Source organism: Hypanus sabinus, chromosome 7 (assembly GCF_030144855.1).
Source record: "Hypanus sabinus isolate sHypSab1 chromosome 7, sHypSab1.hap1, whole genome shotgun sequence".
NCBI classification, from domain to species: domain Eukaryota; kingdom Metazoa; phylum Chordata; class Chondrichthyes; order Myliobatiformes; family Dasyatidae; genus Hypanus; species Hypanus sabinus.
In genome coordinates, this window is record NC_082712.1 from 142,448,149 (window position 1) to 142,475,459 (window position 27,311).

The window sequence follows — 27,311 nt, forward strand, 5'->3', positions numbered from 1 at the left end:
AGTATTTTATTATGGAGAAAGGGAAATTTTGAAAACAATCTTTGTGGATGAACTTGTATATGTTTTGTTGCACTTGGATAAAGAGTGCCTAATTCTCCTGTTTGCTCTGTATTGAGATTAAAGCAAACTGAGATATACAATACCAAATGTCTCACAAATACATGCACTTAATGTTATAGAATACTTCACTTTTCATCACATTTCTAATAGCATATTTCTATCATGATCTGGTACCATAATATCTCAAAATAAAAATGGCATATATCAGATTTAAAGGGTAGGAATAATAAATCAAAAATAAGGAAAAAGCCTTTAAAACCATGAGATTCTAACAGAGCTATAGAAGCTATGCATATTCAAAATCCAATAAGGGAAATATATCAAGTAATAGAAAAAAAACAAGTTTGGATTCAGTCAATAGTCTTCCTGGAGAAACTCTGTCACCCTTTTTTATTGAATATTCATTTGAACAAAATGTTAAAGAAATCAAAATAATTCATATTTTTAACTAAAACTGATTTTATATTCTTTAGTTTGCATAGTTTTGATAACAATTTTATTTCAAACAATAGCCTAGAAATAGTACAACAATGTAAACACATACTAAATGCCAAAGTATACATAAACTTTACCAAGTTAATCTAAAAACAGAAAATATTGGAAATTCACAATAGGTCAGACAGCATCTGTAGAAAAAGAAACAGATTTAATGCTTCAGATAATGTCCCTGTTTCTCTTTCCAGATAAATTGCACAACATTTGTTTCAATTTTGCTGGATTTATTGATCTCTTGCTTTATCCATAATCACGGAAGAGGGTTTTAAGAGTATACAGCATGTACGCAAGACAAGTGATCCTCAAGTCATCAGTACAATTATGCACATTGTTTATCCATTCAATACTAATTTATCTCTGTCCGATATTCCTCCAGGACCAGAGATGTTAAAGCAATTAATTTCTATGGAATTTGGGTTACTATCTGAAGAGTTTCATGAATTATAGAGGAACAGGAAAACTTTTGCACAACATGTAGTTTGACATGATGGCAGCGATGATGGAGCACATTTTTAGATTGGCAAGTAGAATATTGTGAACATCATTAAGCTGAAGCTGAAAAAAGATCATCATTAGGAGCTTAACGTCCAAGGATACTCATTATATCAAAAGTACAGGCAGGTAGGCAGAGGGGGTGAGATGGCTGTGTTGGTTTAAAAAAAAATGAAATCAAATCCTTAGAAAGAGATGACATGGGATCACAATACTTTATGTAAAATCTTTGAGGATAGAGTTAAGCAACTGCAAAGATGAAAAGACCCTGATGAGAGTTATATACAGATCCCCAAATGAGGGAAGAATCACATTGAATTGTGGGATATAAATTTCAATGGGAAATAGAAAAGGCATGCAATAGGGCAACATTACAATAGTCCGTATTTAAGAAAGGATGTAATGACCTTGGAAAAGGTTCAAAGGAAGTTCACAAGAATGATTCTCAGAATGAAAGGGTTATCATATGATCAGCTATTGAAGGCCCTGGGCCTGTACTGGCTGGAATTTAGAAGAATGAAAGGCATAGATAAAGTGGATGTGAAAAAGATGTTTCCTTTAGTGGGGGAAATCTAGGAACAGAGGACATAGGCTCAAAACAGAGGATATCCATTTAGAACAGAGGTGAAGAGGAGTCTCTTTGTCCAGAAGGTGGTGAATCAATAGAATTTGTTGCCATAGGTGGCTGTGGGGGCCAGGTCGTTGGGTGCATTTAAGGTGGTGTTTGGTGAGTTCTTGATTAGTCAAGATGTGAAAGAAAACAGGGAGAAGGGAGGAGAATGAAGTTGAGAGGGAAATAGATCAGCCATGATGAAATGGTGGAGCAGACTCAATAGGCCTTATTGTCTAATGCTGTTCCTATGTCTTATGGTCTTATGGAATTCATCTGCCATGTTCTTTTGATTGTGTTACGAAATCCCGTAACTGGATCACTTACCAGCAAAGATAGAGATGTCCGTTGAAGTCTGATGGTACTATTTTTAGAAGTATTTATTGATAAAGGGCACAAAAATAAGATTAATACAGATAATATACGTCGTCAATACTAAATCTAAAGCGCAGGTATAATAATAACCAATAAGAAATAGCTCTATCCTTGTCTAGGGGATAATGTATTGTCTGATGGAAAGATAACAGTCACTGTTAGTTCGTTCAAGCTGCTGCGTTTTTGGGTTTAAGAGCGAGGCGGTTTAAACTTGCCCAGGTCTTTTATGATGCCAATCCGTTGAGTCAGGGGAGTGGGTTCCCCGTTGTTAGCTAAAAGCCATTTTCCGTGGTTCCAGCCACCAATTCCAGCAACGGAACTGAATGCACGTGGCCTCCTTCAGATGACTTCCTGCTGTTACGTGGTCGCTTAACATTTCTTCTGGTGCGTCTGAGGGACTGTTCCTACAGACCCTCTTTTATCCTGACTCGCAGGGTCGTAGACTCGCAGGTTGGGGGTGTGCACTCTCTCCCTCAACCAGCCCACTTTGCCTGAGGGCATTCACATAGCATAGTATCTCAATCCACAAATTGGTCTCCAAAAGACAATGGCAATGTCCCGTAGCTTTACATCGCCGGGGAAACGAGACAGTCTGCATGTCTCTTCTCCCATTTCCTGGGCCCCTTGACCCAACCCAACAGTGATCTTGCGATTCTCACAAAGGAGGGGGCTACGGACGTAACAATTGACAGTAAATGAACAAAATCAGCACAGATGCCTAATGCAGATAACGTATTGCCTCCAAACAATGCTTTGGATGATTAAATCCTCCAAGTCTTTATTTTCATTGTAACATTCAAGATGATTAACTTGTTGAAGTAGTGAAATCATTTCACTTTCTCTCCCAGCCATTTCTGTCATTCCAAGCCTGAATGCTTTAAACCACAGTGTGCAAAACAGTTACTGTTGTCTTATTGCTTATTTATTACCAAATATCAGTGACAAAAATCACTGTTTTTTGAATACAAACACAAGCAACTGATGCTACTTAAAAACAAATCGTGCTAAACATGGTGTAGTGTCTAAAGGCCACAGAAGTGCATGCAAATAATATTAGTTAGAAACTATGGGGAAAAAGTTTCCTGCCCCTATTGAGTGACATAGTGTCCCAAATAAACAAAGGAAATCACATCTATTTTCTCAATTAGTTTTTAGTCTTTAAGAGTTGTCCCAAATAATGCCTGCCCCAATTAATCAGAATCCACTGTGCATTCAATCCAGATGGCAAACCCAACAGGACCCATGGAACCTTTTATACATAGTTTTTCTTCTCTCTCCATTACTGAGCAAAGAATAATAATGTGACAGAAGTAATGAGTAGCATAAAATTTGAAACTACGGAGCATTGGGAAGACTGGCATAACAAATATGGGATGGTAGCATTGCTGTTAGCAAAATGCTTTACAGTACCAGCAACCCAGAGTCATTTCCTGGTGCTGTCTATAAGGAGTTTGCACATTCTCTCTGTGATCATGTGGGTTTTCTTCCACAGTCCAAAGACATACCAGTTGGTAGGTTAATTGGTCATTGTAAATTCTCTCACGATTAGGCTAGAGTCAAATTGGGGATTGCTGGGCAGCATGACCAAAGGGCTTGAAGGGTCTATTCCCTGCTGTATCTCAATAAATTTTAAAAATAAATAAATAAATAAATTTGCTTGAAAAAAAATAGAATGTAAAATTTAAATCAGATAAATGCTGGAAAGGAATGAAGGAATAAAGCATTCATATAATATGGCTAGAATATGTTTAAAAATTCCAAAGAAATAAAAAGGAAAATTGTTGTAAGAAAATAACAACAGAAATAGATTATTTAAACACTGAAAGGCTGCACAGACATGGATCTAAATAAAGGAGTCAGAGAAAATGCCAAGATAAAAACAGGGTTTTTTTTAAAAAAGGATCAATAATTAACATTTAAGGTTCTTGTTTGTTCTAATTGTTATACCTTTTAATTATACTTTAAAGCACCCAGTTTAACTCTATATTGTTAATAACTATGCAAATTTGGTAAGTCAGTAACTTCCTCTAGGAGACAAATAGATCTATCATATACAGATTTCATGACTATTTAGTACAACATAATTACCTTTTTCAAAATAATTCTAGCAATTGTGAATTGCTAATGAGCTTTCCAATTAATCAGGAAGTATCAGGATTGTTATTTATGTTACGTAAATCACACAAGCGCATACACATCCCACATAAAATTAACATTAATTTTCCCCAGAATTTACTTACAAAGTATACATAATGACTCCTATGCTCCATGTGTCACATTGTTGGGTATACTGATGGGCACTAAGAACTTCTGGAGCTGAAAATGAAAATAAAATAAAATGATTAATCAGAATATAGAACAGTACAGCAGACAGGCCATTCAGCCCACAACATCATGCTGACCTTTTAACCTGCTCAAAGAACAACTTAACCCTCCTCTCCCATATAGTCTTCCAACTTTTTGACTATTTAGACAAGTACACTGGAAGGCATAATTCAAGATAGACTGATAACAACTAAGTAAGGAACAAAACAAGGAAACTAAGGTGAAGTACTGATAAAGCAGAATTTGCCTTTTGTTTTGGATAACTGGGACAAGCGTAATCAACCATAGAGGCTGTGCTAATCAAGCTAACATTTTCCATTCTCTCTCTAAGTAATTATGGAGAAATATTATTAAATCAGTTTTTTGTATCATACATGTAAAGCTTTACAATTGTCAGAACTAAGCTCACCTTGTGTAATTAACCTTTTCCAAATTTTGCTTTCCAAGTCAATTTTATTAAATAATGCATTATTAATAATTCTATTTAAACACAGTACATAATTTTTATAATGATGTATAATATAAAATAATAATTGTTTTATAATAACATTATTATTCAGTAATTTCTTATTCTCATCGTGAAATTTCATGAACAATTAATTAGAATTTTTTTTTATACAGAGTTTTGTCACAAGAATTCCAAAACCTCAGAGCATGAACATCTAATGGTTGGATACATTAGAGACTGCAGATACTGGAATCTAAAACAAAAACCAATAAAATGTTGGAAAAACTCAGTGACTCAGGCAGCAAATGTGGAGGTCAATGTTTGGGGCTGAGATTTTGCATCAGGACCAAGAGTGCAGAGGGAAGTGCGCCAGTACATATGGAGAGAGGCAGAGGTCAGACAGACTGATAAGTGACAGGTGGAACCAGATAAGAGAGGGATGATGACCAGATCAAAACAGGTCAGGAAAAGGATAGAAAAGGTGAAGCAAAGAAAGAAGAAACCCAAGTAGATAGACAAGTGTGTGGTGAGCAGAAGGAACCAGGTAGGGTAAGGTGTTGATTCCACATAATGGAGGATGATGAGGAGGTAAGTGGTGGAGGAATGGAATAAGGGAAACAAAGGGAGAGTTAACATGGGTGAACTGATGTGAGTGGAAGAGGAACATAAGGGGTGAGTGTTACCCAAAATTAGAAAATTCAATATTCATATTATCAGGATGTAGCCTACTAGTTTGCATTTAATCTCATTATAGCAGTACAGATGGCTGAGAACAAGACAGTTTGGTGACGGAGTAGAAAGGAAATAGAAATGATATACATCTGGAAAGCAAGATGACACCTGGAGAGAGTACAGGTGCTCTAAATATAGTTGCCTAGTCCATACTTGATCTTGCTAATGTAGAGGTGACCACACTGCAAGCACAAAGTAGACCAGGGAGGAGGAAGTGAATGTGAATCTCTGCCACTTCTGGAGCAGCCATTCAGTTTCCTGGAGGATGGTGAGGGAAGAGGTGTAGTAACAAGCATTTCATTCCTAAGGTTGGAGGGGAATTCATCAAAGTCATAGAGGGAACTGTTCCTGCAGAAAGCAGAAGGGAAGAGCTTGGGGACGGGAAGATGTGGCTGGTCGTGAATCTCATTGGAGCTTGGGGAAATGGTAAAAGACAACATATTAGAAGGGGAGGCTAGTGTCAAGATGGCACCAGTGAATCATGGTGATGTGTTACAGGCTTTGTACTTGTTTTTTACCTTTGGACTCTGTAACAGATAAGGAACAGGGAAAAAGTTATCTGTGTTTATCAGGGGGTTTGGGGATTGCAAGAGAACAGAAGTGTGAGAAATGGAGGAAACGTGAGGACTCCAACTACAGCAGAGGGGAAGCTACATTTCCTGAAGATTGGCTCATCTTAAGGAGAACAGATGCAAATAAGAAAGAGAAACAGAGAGCAGGAGGTGGTATCTTTAAATGAGATAGTGTGGGAGGAAGTGTGAGGTAGATTTATAGAAGATATCGGTGGATAATTTATTGCCCAAGATGGTGACAGAGACATCCATGTAACAAAAAGTATCAGAAGTAGCCCAGGTGAATTTGAATACAGGGTGAAAGTTGGCAAGAAATTTGAAAAATTCCACGAGTACTAGAAGCAGCACAATACAGTCACTGATATAACAAAGGAGGAGATAGAGAAGGGTGATCACAATTGTTTGGAACAAGTACTATTCCACAGAGTCAATAAGATGGTGTAACTGGGGCCCATAGAGGTGGCCACTGCTACACCATTGATTCCTACAGTTAGAAAAAATTAAAAAGTGAATTTGTTGAGGGTGAGGATAAGTTCTACCAGGAAGATGGAGAGTGTTAGTGAAGGAGTACTGGATGAGTTTTCTTTCCAGAAAGAAGCGAATGGTTATGAAATTCCTGATGGAGAAATACAGGTATAAAGAGACTGGGTGTCCATGATAAATGGAGTTGTTGGGACCAGGGAACTTGGTAGAGGATAGCAGCATTCTCCTGGAAGCAAGTGGGAAGGGACTAGAAAAAAGGAGATATGAAAGAGTCAAGATATGTAGAGATGAGTTTAGTGGCAAGAAAAGGCAGAAACAATCTTCCCACCCAGAGAGTTCTATTTGAGCATCTTGGATGAGAGGCAGTGCCGAGTTGGAGAACTCAAGTTGGAAGCTGTTGAGGGGAAGAATACTGGTGTGATGAGATCTGTAGCAATCAGAAGACATTAGTCTGGTGATAATGGGCTCCAGGCCCAGGGGAAATTGTCTAATAATTATCTTGAGAAGACAACTCTCCATAATCATCAGTTTTACTTAATTAATTAAATAGGATAAATATTAGAAAATTAGTACAAAAATGCAAATCACTGAATGCCAAAAGTCTTGGCTGGATATGGTTCCTTACTACATCATTGTATAGCTGAAAATGGTCACAAAAAATCCATTCATTATTTATAGAAATGTAGCAGCATTTTGCAAACAACAAAATTCTCGAAACAAACAACAAATTAAATGATTAAAATCTCTCTTTTTACAGCTGTGGTAAAAAGTAGATTGCCAAACGGAATACCTACTGAGTTTACCATTCAAAGGATCTTACAACATCTTTCAAATCCAAATGAATCACCCAAAATAAGAGCCATAGGCTAAGTTAACATTTAGCTCCGGAGTTCCCAACCTGGGGTTCGTAGACCCCTTAGCTGATGGTAGGGGTCCATGGCATAAAAAAAAGTTGGGAACCCCTGACTTAGGCAAAACAGATAAAGCTTTATTCATATGCTGTAAGACACTTTGATTTAAATATTCCAGCTATAATTACAACACCATATCCAAATACATGTGCTTACAGTTTCCTAAAAATTCAATAAATATTGAAATGAATGATGCTTAAGGTAACAAATAAGGATAAAGTGGAGACATAGAAAGCAGGAATAGATCATTTGCTTTCGAACAAGATGCCACCAGCAAACAATGATTCCTCAGGTGACATCTTCCAGATAATCCACAAAACTGTTTATTTCATTTCATGATCATCATCTTTTTATCTTAAATGTGTTTCTGGAACTGTTAAGAGTTTGCAATGAACAGTCTGGATATCAATTGAGTGATCTAGCACTCTGCTGTCTGAGAAGGAGCACAGTCAGCCTCATGGAGAAGCTTAGAGACAGGGTCCAAGTCCATTGTCGACTCTAAATTGCTGATTAAAGCATCGAGGAAGATTGAAACATCGAGGCGAATGCAGAAGGCGAGTGAGAATTCAGCGCCAATTGTGTCTGTGTGATTTCCTATTGCTCGTTGCTGCCAGATAAAGTGCCTGCGGGTGATGACCTATCTCCCTCACTGCTCTGTCTCTACATTAAAGTGGTCTCCCTCTTCCTTGCAGCTGTCAGAGAATATTACCGAAATTCTGTGATTTATGGATTTTACTGAACTCTATTCGGTTTTATGTCTTTCATATTCTGTGTTTTAGCCCGTTCTTTCTTGTTGCCGTCTGGGCAATTTGCTTTGAATTTTTTTTTGTGTAGGGGTGGTAGTGTTTGTTCTTGCAGTTTGTGCAATTTGTTTCTCTACATTGGTGGGGGTGGAGGTTTTTTGTGCGGTGAGAGGTTGATGCCCCTGCTGCCGCTGCAGGATTTAAATTTGGCACAATTCATAAGTTTTTTTTTGTGCTGGGGGGAGTATTGGTGTTCAATACTTTTCTTTAAACTACTTCCATCTTTTCTTTTTGTTTCACAGCTATCTGAAGAAGACAAATCTCAAAGCTGTATACTGCATACATACTTTGATAATAAATTAACCTTTGATTTGGTCCTTCAAGCTTACCTTGCCATTTAGTGGGATCATGGCAGATCTTTTTCTCAATACCATATTCCTGCTCTCTTCCCCACAATCAGTATCTTGATGCCTCGTGTATCTAGAAATCTATCCATCACCTTCTTAAACACATTCACCAACTTGGTCCCTATAATCATATGCTGTAGATAACTCCAGAATTTTACTAACCACAGAGGCGAAATTTTGCTTCTTCTTAGTCCTAAATGTCTTAATCCAAGAAACTTCCACTTCTTCTTTCCAGATGCACCCCCACCCAGGGGACATATCCTGTCTAAACTTGCAAGAATTTTGTTTATTTCAACAGGATCTCCTTTCATTTTTTTAAACTCCACTGAGAATAAATGTGATCAATCTAATCTCTCTTCATATGTCAGTCCTACCATTGCAGGAAACAGTACGAAAAACCTTTGCTGCATTCTATAAAAGTATATCCTTTCTCAGGGTCAAATTCACACACAACACTCCAGGCATAGGGACACCTGAACTCTACATTATTGCAGCAAGTTAACCTTGTACCTGTACTTAAAACCTCTTACAATGAATTTACTATACAATCAACCATAACTGCTTGCTGCATTCATGTTTGCTTGCAGTGACTGATGGAGAAAGACCCTCAGGTCTCTATGTACATCAATATTACCCAATTCCCACTCAAATAATACCCTAGCTTTCTGTTTCTCCTATAACCCCAGATTATTGAATACTGTATCCGCCACTTTTACCCACACACTCAATTATACTAAATTGCCATGGCCTCCTCAAATCCTCATTGAAACCCACAATCCTACCCAGTTTCCAGTCTACAAACTTTACACATATTCAATTTATTTATCACATTTTCAGTGCCCAAAAACCACCCACTGCCATTTATTCCTATTGTTTTCAGAATGTCAACCAATTTTTTCTCATCTTCAATAATATTATTACCAATGCCATGTATTTTAATTTTGTGCACAAACCTCTTCCATGGGATTTTATCCAGGCCTTTTGAAAATCCAAACACACCACATCCATTGGTCTTCCCTCATCTATTCCACTAGTTACATTCTAAAAAACTTTAGTAGGCTTGTCTAATGTGACTTCGCCTAATACTATTGACATTTTCTCCATATCCCGTTAAGGACAGACTTTGTGCTCTAGTTTTTTTGGGTGACTCAATAATTTATGCTAGGCTATATGCAGTTAAAAAAATCCAAGATATGTACATCAGATTCTGATGAATTTTTGGCATTCCTCTACAGAATTTTAGGACATGAAGCATTCATTTGGAATAATAATTTGAATTTATACAATTGCATTCATGGTGGTGTTGCTACTAGCTCACTGATGCTGCCTGTGTGTAACTCGCATGTTCACCTTGATGTTGTGTGGATTTCCTCTTGGTATTTCAATTTCCTTCTCAATATCAAAGATGTCTAAGTTAGTAAATTAGTTGTCATTGTAAATTTCTCCAAATATTACAGCTTGCGATTGAATCTGAGGGAAGGGTGAACAGAACAGTTAATGGTAAAGAGAAAGAATTAGTGTAAATGGGTACTTGACTGTCAGAGAGCCAAAGGACCTGTTTCTGTTCTTTAAGCTCTCTGATTCTAAAACAATACTTTTAGGATTCTCCGTTTGTTGCTCCAGCACATTTGCACTAGATTTCATATGCAAAATCTCAAACACTCAAAATGATTATCAACTCACAGAAAGTTTAAGCCATTTAGCTGATTGTGCCTGTGCTGACCTCGGAGAGCATCTACATTCAGTTCCACACTGACAGAAATATCTTCAACCTCTGCCACCTTCTCGCCCCACAAAAACCATGCAAGATCTTATTTTCAAGCTACGATATGTGAATGATGGCGTTCTTCTCACACACACTGAGGACACACTACAGGCTGCAGTCACTCAACTCGCCAAAGCTGCAAGAGCTTTCAGGTTAATGGTCAGTCTGAAGTAAATAATGATCCTCCATCATAAACACCCTCGTGGCACTTACAACCCACCTCGAATCACCTTTGATAAGCACCCTCTCACCACGGTTGAGCAGTTCACCTACTAGGGCAGGGTCATCTCCAATGATGCTATGGTAATAAGGAAAGTTGACAACTGACTCGGCAGAGCCAGCAGTGCCTTCTGGTGCCTCCAGAAGCATGTGTGGAAGAACCACCAGCTAAGTCCATGCACAAAAATCCAGGTGCACAGGGCTGCTGTCATCACAACACTGCTATACGGCACCTGGGTCTTGTACTGCAAGCAAATCCAGTTGCTCGAGAACCTCCATCAGCATTGCCTCCGCTCCATCATGGGTATCAGCTGGTGGGACAGTGTCTCCAACAACAAGATCCTGGAGAAGGCTCAACTTCCCAGCATTGAAGCCACTTTGCTGCTCAAGCAGCTCCACTGGTCAGGCCATATGTCTCGCACAGACGACTTCAGGTTACCGAAAGCAGTTCTCTACAGAGAACTCTCTCAGGGCAAGAGAGATCGTGGTGCCCCGTGCAAGAGGTACAAAGACAAACTTAAGCAGCAGTTCTCTCAGGCAAATATCGAGGTCAACGAGCGGCAGCAGGTGGCCTGTGACAGAGCCCTCTGGAAAACGCTGATCTCATGGATCAGCCAAGAATTTTGAAGAATCCAGAAGAGCGAATGCTGAAGAGAAGAGGAGAAGCAGCAAGAATCCTACTACCTAAGCACCTGCATCCAGCTATTCCCGTGTTCCTACTGTTCCAGAGTCTGCAGATCCAAGAATTGTCCTCTACAGTCACCAACAATCATGCCATCACTCCTGAGGACTCTTCTTCCCTCCTGATCTTTGCAAGTAAAGAACCAGCCATCATCATCATTGTCTGTGCTGTCAATCTTAATCAGAATCAGAATCAGGTTTATTATCACCGGCATGTGATATGAAATTTGTTAACAGCAGCGATTCAATGCAATGCATAATCTAGCAGAGAGAGAAAAAACATAATAATAAATAAACAAGTAAATCAATTATGTATATTGAACAGATTTTTAAAAATGTTCAAAAACAGAAATACTGTACATTAAAAAAAGTGAGGTAGTGTCCAAAGCTTCAATGTCCATTTAGGAATCGGATGGCAGAGGGGAAGAAGCTGTTTGTGAATCACTAAGTGTGTGCCTTCAGGCTTCTGTACCTCCTACCTGATGGTAACAGTGAGAAAAGGGCATGCCCTGGGTGCTGGAGGTCCTCAATAATGGACGCTGCCTTTCAGAGACATCACTCCCTAAAGATGTCCTGTGTACTTTTAGATTTGTGCCCAAGATGAAGCTGACTAGATTTACAACCTTCCGCAGCTTCTTTCGGTCCTGTGCAGTCGCCCCTCCACACCAGACAGTAATGTAGCCTGTCAGAATGCTCTCCACCGTACAACTATAGAAGCTTTTGAGTGTATTTGTTGACATGCCAAATTTCTTCAAACTCCTAATAAAGTATAGCCGCTGGGTAATCCCAAGGTATGTGCCTAAAGGTCAAAGTTTTTCAAATGTATATTCAAGTACATAATAATAACTTACATCTTTACCATCCTCCCAGACAGAACAAATTATGATTTTTCGCCCATGCTTTTTTTTACTTAAAAATAAAATTTAATAATAAAAATATGCAGAAGAAAAAAGGTGCATTTTTTTACATTCATGGTCTTTAAATTCAGTACTGCAAGTGTCTTTTAAAAAAAACATAGTACCATATCACTCATGTGGCCCCTTCAGTACATGCCCTTTACGTTGTTTGAGAGGCTTTCCAATCAAAGACTCTCCCCCTCCATGTGTGGTAGCAGAAGGAGCCTAGATGGTCTTTTTATTCCCCCACACAAACTTCACACTGGGTGTACCAAGTTTCGGTGCATCACTTACAATGTACCCTGCAGCCTGGACTCTGCCAATCTGCAGCATTCCTTTACAGGCATCTCACTACACTGGAAAAGCAACAAGTTCCAGGCAGATCAAAGGCTGCCTTTCACTGAGTCGATGACCATCTAGCAGAACTTGATGTGTGCTGTTCTGTATGTCAGAAGGAACAGTCCAGAAATCAGAAATAATCTGTCTGAGCAGCATACAAGACAAGCTTTTCACTGTACATCAGTAAACATGACAATAATAAGCCAATTCTAATTGCACAGTTGCTAGAGATGAAACAGAACATGGACCCTTCCATCCTTCTCCACATCCTCCTTGCAAATCCACATATACAGCAATTACAGGCAATTCACTGATCTATTAGCAAGAAATAATTCGCACTAATTCAAATTATGTCTACTCAAACATTGATAAACATTTACTCTAGCTTCTGTTTGAAGGCATTATGCAGTTTGGGGAATTTTTTTTAAGTGCCAACACAAAACTAGCAAAGGGCATCCAGTTGTATGACAATGACCTTGCTGTACTGAGCAAAGAGCAGAGATGGACAGAAAAATTCAGCATGTTGGGTTCAAGAAGACTTCTTGGACCAAAATAAAGAGGCAGTGGGAGGAGGTAGAAATACAATCAACTTCGGGAGAGATGCTCCAAGGACCTGGCCCTTGTGCCAGGAGAACTTTAATGACCTCACACTCAAGGTCATGTCAGGTTAAGATATATCTAAGCCCACCTACTAGCAACTGCATTACTTTCCACACAATACTCCACATCCAGACACCCATCGTGCCACTAGCAATAATCTTAAGCAATTAGCATTCCTACCTAGCTATCCTAAGTCCCAACATACAGACATTTTGCATCATATAGACACTCAATAATGAACAAAATCCATCCAGCCATGAACCAGAATCAGGTTTAAAATCATTGACATATGTTGTGAAATTAGTTTTTTAGTGGCAACAGTACAACTGCAATACATGAAAGAACTATAAATCACATTAATTACATATTAAAAATTAAATTAAATTAATAGTACAAAAAGGGAGAAAAATGAGGTAGTATTCATGAGTTGGTTCATTTTTCATTCAAAAATCTGGTGGTAGAGAGGAAGAAGCTGTTGCTAAAATGTTGAATGTCTTTCTTCAGGCTCCTGTACCTCCTCTCTTATGGGAATACTAAGAAGATGGCACGTCCTGGATGATGAATGTCACCTTTTTGAGGTATTACCTTCTGACGGTGTCCTTGATGCTGGGGATGATAGTGCCCATGACAGAGCAGCTTTTCTTGATACAACACAATGGCACCTCCATTGCAAATGGTGACAGAACCAGTTAGAATGCTCTCCACTGTACATCTGCAGAAATTTGCTAGAGTTTTTGGTGACATACCAAATCTCTTTACACCCCTAATGAAACTTAGCTGCTGACATGCCTTCTTTGTAATTGCATCAAAAAGTTGGGCCCAGGGTAAATCTTCAGGGATATTGACACCCAGGAATGTGAAACTACTCACCCTTTCCACTGCTGATCCCTCGATGAGGACTGGTGTTTGTTTCTTCAATTTCTCCTTCCTGAAATCCACAATCAATTCCTGGGTCTTACTGGTGTTAAGTGCAAGGTTGTTGTTGTGACACCACTCAACCATCCAATCTATTTCACTCCTGTATGTCTCACCATCTGATATTCTGCCAACAACAGCTGCATCATCGGCAAATTTATAGATGTTGCTTGAGTTGTGCCTAGCCACACAGGCAGGCATCACAAAGTTGCACAATTACTCATCCCTTGTTGTTGGAATTAATGGCAATAGGGATGAAATTAGGCAGAAAAAGCATGGCTGGACAATTTTAAAGGCTTGGTGGCCTATTCTGCTGCTAGTTTCTCATAGTACCTTCAGGCCTGAAAGTTAAATGGTGCAAGTGTATGCGATTACTAGTTTGGCAAGCTGTGAATGGCAAAATATTATGGTTTTTGCTTCCATGTGAATTAATTGAAAATTATAGAAAAGTACAGCACAGAAATAGGCCCTTTGGCCCATCTAGTCCATGCTGAACTATTTAAACCTCCAACTGCCATCAACCTGCACCAGGACTATAGCCCTCCATATCCCTGGCATCCATGTAAGTATCCAAACTTCTCTTAAATGTTGAAATCAAGATTACATGTACCACTTGTGCTGGCAGTTCATTCCACTCTCTCACGACCCTCTATGAGTGAAGAGGTTTCCCCTCATGTTCCCCTTAAAACTTTTCACATTTCACCCTTAACCCATGACCTTTAATTGTAGTCCCACCCAAAATCAGTGGAAAAAGTTGTATACCTCTCTCAAATTTCCTCTGTCTTCTATGTTCCAAGGAATAAAGTACTAACCTATTCAAGTCTTTCCATATAATTCAGGTCCTCCAGACCCAACAATATCCTTTCAAATTTTCTCTGTACTCTTTCACCCTTATTTAAATCTTTCCTATATGCAGGCAACCAAAACTGCACACAATACTCCAGATTAGGCCTCACCAACGTCTTGCACAACTTCAACATAATATCCCATCTTCTGTGCTCAATACTTTGATTTATGAAGGCCAACGTGCCAAAAAATTCTTTATGACCCTATCAACCTGTAATGCCACTTTAAATGAATTAGGGACCTATATTCCCAGATCCCTTTGGTCTACCGTTCTTCTCAGTGTTCTACCATTCACCATGCAAGACGTACCCTGGTTGATCCTACCAAAGTACAACACCTCCCTTAAATTCCATCTGTCATTTTTCAGACAATTTTTCCAACTGTTCCAGATCCTGCTGCAAGCCATGATAGTCCTCCTCGGTGTCCAGTGAAGCCCCAAACATGGTGTCATCTGCAAATTTGCTGATCCAGTTAACCATGTTATCATGCAGAGCATTGATATAGATGACAAACAACAACGGACCCAGCATCAATCATTGTGGCACTACATTAATCACAGCCCTCCAAGTCAGAGAGGCAACCATCTGCTACTACTCTCTGGCTTCTCCCTCAAAGCCAATGTCTAATCCCAAAGTTAACGTCTAATTCAATTTACTATCTCATCTTGAATGACAAGCGACTGAATCTCCTTGATCAACCTCACATGCAGGACTTTGTCAAATGTCTTGCTGAAGTCCATGGAGACAACGTCCACTGCCTTGCCTTCATCCACTTTCCTGGTAACTTCCTCAAAAAACTTCATAAGATCGGTTAGATACAACCTACCATGCACAAAGCTATGTTGACTATCCTTAATCTGTCCACATCTATCCAAATACTCATATCTGTTTCCTTAGAATACCTTCCAATAACTTTCCCAGGTAGAGGCATTAATTGTATGATTAATAAAAAACTACATACTTCTATGTACATTATTTTAATAAACTATAGATATATGAGCAAAGAAACTTGGTATATCTCCAAAACTTAATCACTTGCGCTACCCTATTTTTTGCTGTGCATGGATAGGTGCAAATCAGTGAACAGATTTAAAAAAAAATAATCTACTGGAAAAATATCCTTTATTCAGTCAAAACATATCTGTCTGGCAATTCTATTGTAGCTATACGAGTGCATAAAAAAGCACAGCAATGGGACCTTGACAAGTTCAGCCATTAACACTACATTGTAAACTTCAGAATTATATACCAGGAACACAGTCCTTCAATTCTATTTTTCTGTGCCGATCAAGATATCAATCTGATTCAATTTCATTTCCGTGTTTGACCCATATCACTACAAACCTTTTTCAATCTATGTCCAAATGTCTTTTAAATCTATAGCTTACATCTGCAGCTGTTCCCATATACATACATCCTCTGTTTGAAAAAGTTTCCTCAAACATCCTTCATCCCACTGAAGTATGATTGAGGAGAAAAAAAACTCTGGGCCCAACAATGAATGTTTCAGTGAGTTGTGGGGCTTGTGGGAGGTAGTCATATTGTAGATGATAGCTACCATAGATCTTCAGTGATCATTGGGAATGGTTCTTGGGGTGGGGGGTGGGTGAAGATTCAAATTGAGAAATACGACTGTCCTGTCATGATAGATGTAAGACAGTGACTTGGATGATGTGAGAGTAGGTACTAGCTGGAAGGAGTAGTGAAGTGGACCGAGAAAGAAGAATGTAAGGCAGGTAAAAGAACTTGTCAAACAGAAATTCCAGTCAGACATTACCCAAGGAAGAGCAAGTTATCTCAGAAGCACTCAATGATGGTTACTCTGGGATAACAAACTCCAAATGCTCTGAAAGATCAATTTACTGAGAATGAAAGTATTCGGCATGGCTCCTAATGTGATGATTCTGTTAGGGGTACAAGGGTTACTTATACCAGAAGTGCAGATCAAATTTCCAGAGTGACATGAAATGGCCTTTTCAATCATGTTACTGAAACATAGAACCAAGTAATTAGATTTTCAGGCAGTTATCTCTTTTATTTGTTAAGTCAGTTACTAATCCCTTTATTTATATTGCAGAGTAGCAAGGATAGCACCATCTAGTGCCTTTGCAAGACCAAAGACTACACAGAGAAATATGACAAAAATATTGTTTTTAAAAAAAGATTAACAACTTAAAATGATTATCTAAATATAAGATTTGGTAAATATTGCTTTGTTACAGCATGTTTTTAAGAATAATTTATATATTTCTTTGTTTACCAATAAATGGCCATTATAAAATAAAATTATTTCTCTATCATTTACCAGTTATTTTCTGGTATCTCAAAAACAGAACCTACACTTGCATTAATTACTTACTATTTAAAAACTATTCTTCATTTGCTCAATTATTATAAAGGAACCACCACATATAAAGGTACATGTCAAGAGTTGAAATCAGGTTACAAGTGTATGCCATCTGATGCTTGCAAAAATCCTTGCTCAAATTTATATAACATTTACTAATATGGTACCACATTCTGTAACATTAATTGGTAATCCTAAAAATACTTAAATCATAACATGGAAATGTCACTTCTTTTATCATATAAATTTCAGAAAGAGGGAGACTTCTCAGTAATCTATTTTAAAGTGAACTGTCCATCTTCTAACAGGGTTATCACAATTTTTTAAAAAGATATGGGTATAGATTACTTTTATAATAGTGCTACTGTAAGATTGTGCAAATAAGCACAATTATACATCAAACTAATTTCATAGTGCGAGTATCAATAATAACATTAATATTTCAGATATATGTGAACCAATAATATTGACAGTGTAGTGATGGATGTTCAATTTCAAAGGCCCAAAAGGCTTATTGCTAACCTCAGCTCTCTAGCACAGCAGCATGACCTTTCCAAAGGATCAATTATTTGTGACAAGTTAAACTTCTAAACAATATTCCTTGCTCAGCTTCTGGTTGTAAACAGTGAGATATTGTGGGCCCATCTTTAATCAATGTAAGACAAAGTAGTTATGTTTACTGGCCTGCATCAAACCAGACAACACAGGCTAAGTTATTTGCACCATTGTGACTAAGTTCAAGGAAGCTTGCAAACAAGACAGATTTTGTCACTTAGCACATTAAACACAGTTACAGGAATAGTTTAATCAATCAATAGCTGGAATAGCTATGTACTTAGAGAGTCAGTCAGCCAGCACAGCATGGATTTTGGGTGTCTAGCACCTCTGTCCCAAGCAACTTTTAGACCATTAATGTGAATTACTTTGTCCCGGCAAAGAAAATCTTCACATGCCAATAATGTCAACTAGTAGCAAAACAGCATAAATTTTGGGAAGAATTGAGATTGTTAGGAATGACAAGGACAATGACTGAAAAAGAGTGACAGAAAGAAGAACTAGAACTCATTCCTCAACCTTCTGTTTCTGCGACAGACAACTCACTTGGCTGCAACTTATATATTCGTCTAGTTCATAATATTTGTACCTTTACTTGGAAATCCTTCGTAGTTTATAAATATTTTTAAATTTGGAAATGTTTTATAAATCACAAATCCTTTGAGTATTAAATGTGTGTTAAGAACTATTATTTTAAATTTAAATGTGTATCATTAAAAATAAAATAAACTGAGTTTAAACTACAAAGGATGATTGATAAGTTCGTGACCTTGGAAAACCTTAGAAAACCTAACACATTTATTTTTCAACATAGATGAAACACATGTACACACTTAGTCCAGCAGTCGTGGAGCATACGGATCCCTTCTTCGTAGAAGTGGTCCACAGCAGGGGTGATTGATAAGTTTGTGGCCAAAGGTAGAAGGAGATGAGTTATTAACTTCAAACTTTCTGCATTATCACTCAGAGGTGAACTTCATGTGCATGTATCAACAGCGTCTTCGACCTCCAGGTGGTCCACAGCAGGGGTGATTGATAAGTTCGTGGCCTAAGGTGGAAGGAGATGAGTTATACAGCTCTCACTACATGCACATGGCAGTTCAACTCTGAGTGAAAATGGCCACAAACTTAGCAATCACCCCTGCTGTGGACCACTTCCGGAGGTCCAAGATGCCAACTTCTACAAAGAAGGGATCCATATGCTGGACAAATGTGTAAATGCAGGAAAAATAAATGTGCTAGGTTTTCTAAAGCTTATTCCTTCTACCTAAGGCCACAGACTTATCAATTGCCCCTCGTACTTCATTTGCTGAAAGCATCACCTCCTTGGTAGGGAAGGGGAACCCACCACTCAAATAGAGGGTGCTGGCAGCCAGAACTCACTGTGGAGACTAGAGTGTGAAGTAAGCTAGTCTTTGAAGAGTAGGATGATACACTACAATCTCCCTATAGTGAGGGTACCCGTAGATACCAATAATTTTGAGATTAGGGCTTTGAAGACAACAACTCCAATACAACAGAGTAGGCTGGTATTTTATATCAGCTTTTGGTAGACAACTTCAAAACTAATTCTACTGCTCAACATTTCTCCCCAATACTTCTAGTCTTCTTCAATATCAAATATTTACTTAATGTTCCCTGTTGTAAAACATCCAGGTAACATATGTATTTTATACAATGACTCTGACCAAAAGGAAAAAAATTGCGATCATTCGATAACTGGTGCATTCAACTTCAGTGCTTATTAGCATAAGTAGATTATTAAAAACAAATCTGGCTTTACAATAAAATTTATTTCAGCCAGTAAATAGGTAGTTGAACACTTTGGCAAACAGATTTTTTTTAAAAGAAATTAATGTTGATAATTACTACAATAAATATTTTTCTATGCACAGCAAATAAATTAGGATAATGATATTATGTAGAAGGACACCCAAATATTTTAGAGCTATTAATGAATAATCATTATTATTAGGTGAATTGAAAAATTCTGTGCAGAAAATGCAAGTTGAAATGTAAACGACAGCACATTTCTTACCCATGTACATAGGTGTTCCACAGGTTGCCTGCAACATTTTGTCACTGCCAACACCCCCTTTTTGCACAGAAAGTCCAAAATCAGTCACCTGGTTCAAAAAAAATCACCATTTTAGAATAGAGTCAAAAAAGGCATAAATGTCATATCCATTGATTTTGCTGACAATTTATTTTCCACATTATTTCTCCATCACATTAACACGTCAGATCCACAATTCAATTTTTAAATGGTGCATTCAACAGTGGGCACTTACCTGGAAGTTTATGCTTTGCCATGCATCCTGACTAAACAAAGACCATTTCTATGATTACCTAGTGCTTAAAGGTATAATTAATCTAAGCATTTAGCACTGTATAGTCACTGACAATTAAGTTGCAGTCAAAATGTCATATAGAATGCAAATATCTCAACAATTTATGATGTGTATACTGCTACCTCTTTTTGCCATTATAAGCCCCCAGAACTGGTAGCAACTTACACAGAAATACAAAGTTATTGTCTATAATTTGTCACAAATCAAGGGGCTGCATTCCAATGCTGTACAGGTAGTCCCCGAGGTACGAACGTCTGATTTACGAATAACTCGCACTTACGAACCGAGGAAGAAGAACATCGTCCACCATTTTAAGTCAGATCGCAATGCTGTCCGATGTTTTAAGTCGTTGCCATTGACACTGTGTTGAGTGCATAACTTTGTATTTGGCTTAAAGTTTTCTTAGTAAGATTCACACTGACCCTGACCCCCCACCCCCCTTTTCCGGTCGGCTGGTAGCACGATGGGACCAGTGCCAAGCTCGAGAACAGAGGTTCCCGAGTTCAATCCAGTGACAGAGCACTCCTGAGCGCACCAGGTTGATGTCAATCTTTCAATCTGACCTCGTAAAAAGAAAACACTGCCACCTCCAGTTTAAATTCCCATGCAGAATATTGTGGAGGATGAAACACCCAAACCCAGCACAGCCCCTACTTGTCCCACTTAACCTGTCTCAGTGCGGTGGACTTTAGGACCCGGGGAATTAAGTGTGGTGGTCCCTAGGACCCAGTGGAGCTCGGGAGCCAGTGGAGCTCAAGACCCGCCACCCGCAGTGTTTCTGTTCCTTTGACGGGAAGCAAGCATGATTGAAAATAAAGTGGAAATAATAAAGCATTTGGAAAGAAGTGAAATGCCATCGGTCATTGGAAAAGCGTTAGGCTACAGTCAGTCAATGATCGGAACAATTTTATAGGATAAAGGATAAAGTGAGAATAATGGAGCATGTGAAAGGCCCTGCCCCGATAAAAGCTAGAGTTATTACTAAGCAACACAGTGGTTTAAGTATTGGAATACATACGTTTCTTAAGAGTTTTATATGCATAGAAAGGTAAAATATATACTATATACTAAGACAAACGTTTGACTAAGTGATGCTAAATAATACCGGATGTACTTGTTCCGACTTATGTACAAATCCAACTTAAAGACAGACTCAGGAATGGAATTCGTTTGTAACCCAGGGACTGCCTGTATTTAGCATTAAATTTAGGAAGGAAGCAGAAACTTAGGCCTATTGCCCAACATTATGTTATTACATATTTTATGCCCAACCTCAAACAGGTGCAAGAAATGGAACAGCTTCAGAAGCTTTAAAAAAAATTTAACAATGTTTAAAAAAAACACATTTAGATAGGTGATTAGTTTTTAAATGCTCCTTGAACTCTTGCCAACATTTTTATGCACTCTAATGATTATTCACATAGACTTTTCTTAAAGGTATCTAATAGAGTTTGAGTGAATATATAAAAAAAGTTTTAAGGGAACTGGAGAGCTTGTTTTTTGAAATGGGTGATTCATTAAGGCCACTAACTATAAATGCAGAGAAATCCTGAAGTTTCATGTGATGAGAACAAAAGCAAACAGGCAAAGTTCATGTCAAAGTTTCTCAGATATTTGTATTCTACATGATTTCTTTACTTATTACTGGCAGTTCTTTCCTGTACTATAACTACACAAAATGCTCAAACAACTTTGCAAGGCTTTGTCTGCATAATATATTGGAGGCCAGGTTGTGTAATTTAAGACAATTTTCAAAGAAATTGAATATAGTCTTATGATGTGAACATAGACTGCAGAAAAACACAGAATAATCTTGAAGCAGCAAACTAATAATTTCAGGGTTAGGATGACCAGATAATGAAACAGATCTTGCATGCTACTGTTCAACAATAACAATGTAACTCCCAAACTTTTATTTTCCTCCCACCTCAAATCCTGAATGGTGAAATACCCAGAAAGAACAGGATTTCTGATTTAGTCTTTAATGCAAGGATAATACCACTGGGATGAAGAAGGAAATCGTTCTAGTGTAGAAATAGCAGGGGCTCTGACAGAAATATTTCAAATGTCATTAGAAACGGGGATGGTGCCAGAGGATTGGTGTATTGCTCATGTGGTTCCATTGTTTAAGAAGGGTTCTAAGAGCAAACCTAGCAATTATGTAGGTTTGACGTCAGTGGTGGGTAAATTAATGGAAAGTATTCTTAGAGGTGGTATATATTATTATCTGGATAGACAGGGTCTGATTAGGAACAAACAATATGGATTTGTGCGTGGAAGATCGTGTTTGACAAATCTTACTGAATTTTTTGAAGAGGTTACTAGGAAAATTAACAAGGGTAAAGCAGTGGATGTTGTCTACATGGACTTCAGAAAGGCTTTTGACAAGGTTTCACACAGAAGGTTAGTTAGGAAGGTTCAATTGTTAGGTATTAATATTGAAGTAGTAAAATGGATTCGACACTGGCTGGATGGGAGATGCCAGAGAGTAGTGGTGGATAACTGTTCGTCAGGTTGGAGGCCGGAGACTAGTGGTGGGCCTCAGGGATCTGTACTGGGTCCAATGTTGTTTGTCATATACATTAATGATCTGGAAGATGGGGTGGTAAATTGGATTAGTAAATATGCAGATGATACTAAGACAGGTGGCGTTGTGGATAATGAACTAGGTTTTCAAAGCTTCCGGAGAGATTTAGGCCAGTTAGAAAGATGGCAGGTGGAGTTTAATGCTGTTAAGTGTGAGGTGCTACATTTTGGTAGGTCTAATCAAAATAGGACATACATGGTAAATGGTAGGGCATTGAGGAATGCAGTAGAACAGAGTGATATAGGAATAATAGTTCCCTGAAGGTGGAATCTCATGTGGATAGGGTGGTGAAGAAAGCTTTTGTATGCTGGCCTTAATAAATCAGAGCATTGAGTATAGGAGTTGGGATGTAATGTTAAAATTGTACAAGGCATTGGTAAGGCCGAATTTGGAGTATTGTGTACAGTTCTTGTCACCGAATTATAGGAAAGATATCAACAAAATAGAAAGAGTACAGAGAAGATTTACTAGAATGTTACCTGAGTTTCAGCACCTAAGTTACAGGGAAAGGCTGAACAAGTTAGGTCTTTATTCTTTGGAACGTAGAAGATTGAGGGGGGGACTTGATAGAGGTATTTAGAATTATGAGGGGTATAGATAGAGTTGATGTGAATAGGCTTTTTCCATTGAGAGTAGGGGAGATTCAAACAAGAGGACATGAGTTGAGAGTTAGGGGGCAAAAGTTTAGGGGTAACACAAGGGGGAACTTCTTTACTCAGACAGTGTTAGCTGTGTGGAACAAGCTTCCAGTAGAAGTGGTAGAGGCAGGTTCAATTTTGTCATTTAAAAAAAAATTGGATAGGTATATGGACAGGAAAGGAAAGGAGGGTTATAGACTGAGTGCAGGTAGGTGGGACTAGGTGAGAGTAAACGTTCAGCACAGACTAGAAGGGCTGAGATGCCTGATTCTGTGCTGTAATTGTTATACGGTTATAGTAGGGGAAAATAACTAGGCTGAGGGAAGGGATATAGTGTAAAACTTTGCTCAGGGTCTCTGGGTCATAACTGATACACTTTAAAAGAAGCTAAAGCAGGTTGCAAAGTTAATTGTTAAACATTTTCTTCAATGTGCCTTTTCTCTCAGATTAATCTAAAACCCCTTGGTAATGTTTCTCATTTGTGTTTAATATTTAGATTAAGGTAGGTTCTGAGGTCCGCACCCATACAAGAAATAAGGACGTGACCACAGTGTGACATGGTGGGATAGCAGTTAGTGTAACACTAATACAATGCCAGCGACCTGCGTTCAATTTCACATCAGTCTGTAAGGAATCTGTGCGTTCTCCCTTTGACCATATGGATTTCCTCCAGGTGCTCTAGTATCATCGCACATTACAAAGATGTGTAGGTTGGTAGATTTAATTGATCACTCGTATGTAATTGGGTGGACTGGGCCTGTTGGGCCGGAAAGGCCTGGTACCATGCCATATTTTTAAATAAATAAAATATACCTTACGGATTTCTGTTAATCAAATGGATTATACAGCAGTCATGTACACAGAGGTTCAACAGAGGTTCCTGTAGCCTTAGATCAACCAGCAGTCCAGCCTCCAGACTCCAAAATTGAGACACCATTTATTCGATTTATCACATTTGTGGCCTGCTTATTTACTCTAACCAGGTATAGTGTAGAGTTATTTTTGGTTTTAACAACAAATCTTAATTGTAATTTGGCTATTAATTCATGACTGAGTAAAGGTAATGTTTGAGGCTCATTTACTACATTAAAAACTACACTTCTGGGTTATGATTCTGTAAGACCATGAGATAATACAAGATAGAAGAGCAAAACTAGGCTACTCGGCTCATCAATTCTGCTCCACCATTCCATCATGTCTGATTTAATATCTTTCTCAACCCCATTCTCCTGACAACTCCCCATAACCTTGGACGTCCTTATTAATCAAAAACCTATCAATCTCCACTTTAAATAGACCCAATGACTTGGTCTTTATAGCCATCTGTGACAATAAATTCCAGTTTCTTCACACTCTGCTCAAAGAAATTTCTCCTCATCTTTAAAGGGAAAGCCTTGTATTCTGCAGCTGGCCTTTGGTCCTAGATATCTCCACTGTAGGAAACATCTTCCTGACACTGTATTCCATCTGCCAATTCTTTGCCCATTCCCCTAATCTGACCAAGTCCTTCTCTAGCCTCTTCATCAAAACTACTTGCTCCTCAATTTATCTTCACATTATCTGCAAACTTTGCAACAAAGCCACCAATTCTATCATCCACATCATTGACATATAATGTATAAAGAATCAGTCCCAACACAGACCCACTAGTCACTGGCAGCCAACCAGAAAAGACTCCCTTTATTCCCACTCTTTGCTTCTTGTCCATCAACCACTGCTTTGTTCATGCTAGAATCTTTCCTGTGTTACGTACCCATGGTCTGTCACATGACCATGGTGTAATTGAAGCTCTGCTGGGCATGATGTAATGGGCTTGTGATGGTGGAGTGACGTAATTTTCCTGCCAGTGAGAGGTCATGTGATAGTTTTTTTCAACAGGGTATAAAAGGAGAACCCCTCCCTGTGACACGGGGCAGTTCGTGGATGAATTCTCCAGTGACTTCGTTCTGCTGCATATTCAATGTTATTATGCAGTTTTATTTTAAAGTGGAGTTTTACTTTCTGCCTTAAGTCTCGAAGGTTATTGCCGGCAGTTTTGCTACAATACTGACAGTTCAGTCCAGTCAGAGAGTGAAAATTTATCGAAGTTCAGGAAGCTGGAAGAATCAAGGAAAGTTGGTGTTGTCGGCTGTAAAGCAGGTTTGACCTTATTTAATTTTTGCACAAGGAGTTAGAAACCTGCGTCCATGATAACTCCTGCATTTCTGAAAGCAGAAAGAGTTGGACGCAGAGTTTCGCCAAGGAAAGGTCAGTGCCTTTAAGCTGTTTTATTTCCTTCATCGTAAATCCTTTGAGCAAGGTATACTTCAGCTGGGATCAGTAGTAACGCCAGGAAAGAGAATTTAGTACCTCAAGGAAAGTCTCTCCTAAGCGACTGTGTGAAACATTTGGACTTTCACAGTACTACTTCTAAGAACTGTTTTCGCATTATCGCATTAAGAACTGAGTTCACATTTCTCGCTTTAAGAACTGTTCAAGCTGCCGCATAGCAGTTGACTTCCGGTTAAATTAGTCGTTTGTTTACTTTTGGGGTTTTTTTAAGCAGTGTTTAATAAATGTTTTATTTGTTATAAAAAACCTGTCTCAATTATATATTCATTGTTGCTGGATCGTAATATCTGTAATATCATGGGCTTTAGCACGTTAAACCCCTCTCATGTGTGGCGCCTTGTCAAAGGCCTTCTGAAAATCCAAGTACACAACATCAACCAATTCTTCTTTGTCTATCCTGCTTGTTATTTAACCATATAACCATATAACAATTACAGCACGGAAACAGGCCATCTTGGCCCTTCTAGTCCGTGCTGAATGCTTACTCTCACCTAGTCCCACTGACCTGCACTCAGCCCATAACCCTCCATTCCTTTCTGTCCATATACCTATCCAATTTTACTTTAAATGACAATATCAAACCTGCCTCTACCACTTCTACTGGAAACTCGTTCCACACAGCTACCACTCTCTGAGTAAAGAAATTCCCCCTTGTGTTACCCCTAAACTTCTGCCCCCTAACTTTCAACTCATATCCTCTTGTTTGAATCTCCCCTACTCTCAAAGGAAAAAGCCTATCTACGTCAACTCTATCTATCCCCCTTATAATTTTAAATACCTCTATCAAGTCCCCCCTCAACCTTCTATGCTCCAAAGAATAAAGACCTAACTTGTTCAGCCTTTCCCTGTAACTTAGGTGCTGAAACCCAGGTAACATTCTAGTAAATCTCTTCTGTACTCTCTCTATTTTGTTGACATCTTTCCTATAATTTGGTGACCAGAACTGTACACAATACTCCAAATTCGACCTTACCAATGCCTTGTACAATTTTAACATTACATCCCAACTCCTATACTCAATGCTCTGATTTATAAAGGCCAGCATACCAAAAGCTTTTTTCACCACCCTATCCACATGAGATTGCACCTTCAGGGAACTATGCACCATTATTCCTATATCTCTCTGTTCTACTGCATTCTTCAATGCCCTACCATTTACCATGTATGTCCCATTTTGATTATTCCTACCAAAATGTAGCTCCTCACACTTGTCAGCATTAAATTCCATCTGCCATCTTTCAGCCGACCCTTCTAACTGGTCTAAATCTCGCTGCAAGCTTTGAAAACCTACTTCATTATCCACAACACCACCTATCTTAGTATCATCTGCAAAGAATTCCAGCAGGTTTGAATGACGCACACTGTTTTGTAGATTAGCACAAAAATCTTATGTCAATGAATTTTAAATTTAGAAAATGAGTCAGTAAAATATGAAGATAGTTGAGAGGCTGAATACTTTTTCAAGGTACTGTAGCGATGTGCTGCACACAGCACCGAAATAACGACAAGTCGTTTCGAGACTCATTTATTCAAACTTCGCAGCGGTGGCATTTAATCCCTAGCCCCCGCCCTCTCCGGGCGGAAATGAC

General features: G+C 38.5%; 1 protein-coding gene across 35 annotated transcripts in view; it reads right to left on the reverse strand.

The window, feature by feature from the left end:
* Positions 1-27,311, reverse strand: part of stk33 (serine/threonine kinase 33) — a 204,260-nt gene that overhangs the window by 81,943 nt on the left and 95,006 nt on the right. For all 35 annotated transcript variants that reach the window (XM_059975837.1, XM_059975806.1, XM_059975816.1 and 32 more), the window contains 2 exons: positions 19,854-19,941; positions 4,273-4,348 (listed from right to left, as the gene is read on the reverse strand). In XM_059975837.1, the coding sequence (XP_059831820.1) occupies positions 4,273-4,348; positions 19,854-19,941 (164 nt within the window). The remainder of the gene's footprint in view (positions 1-4,272; positions 4,349-19,853; positions 19,942-27,311) is intronic.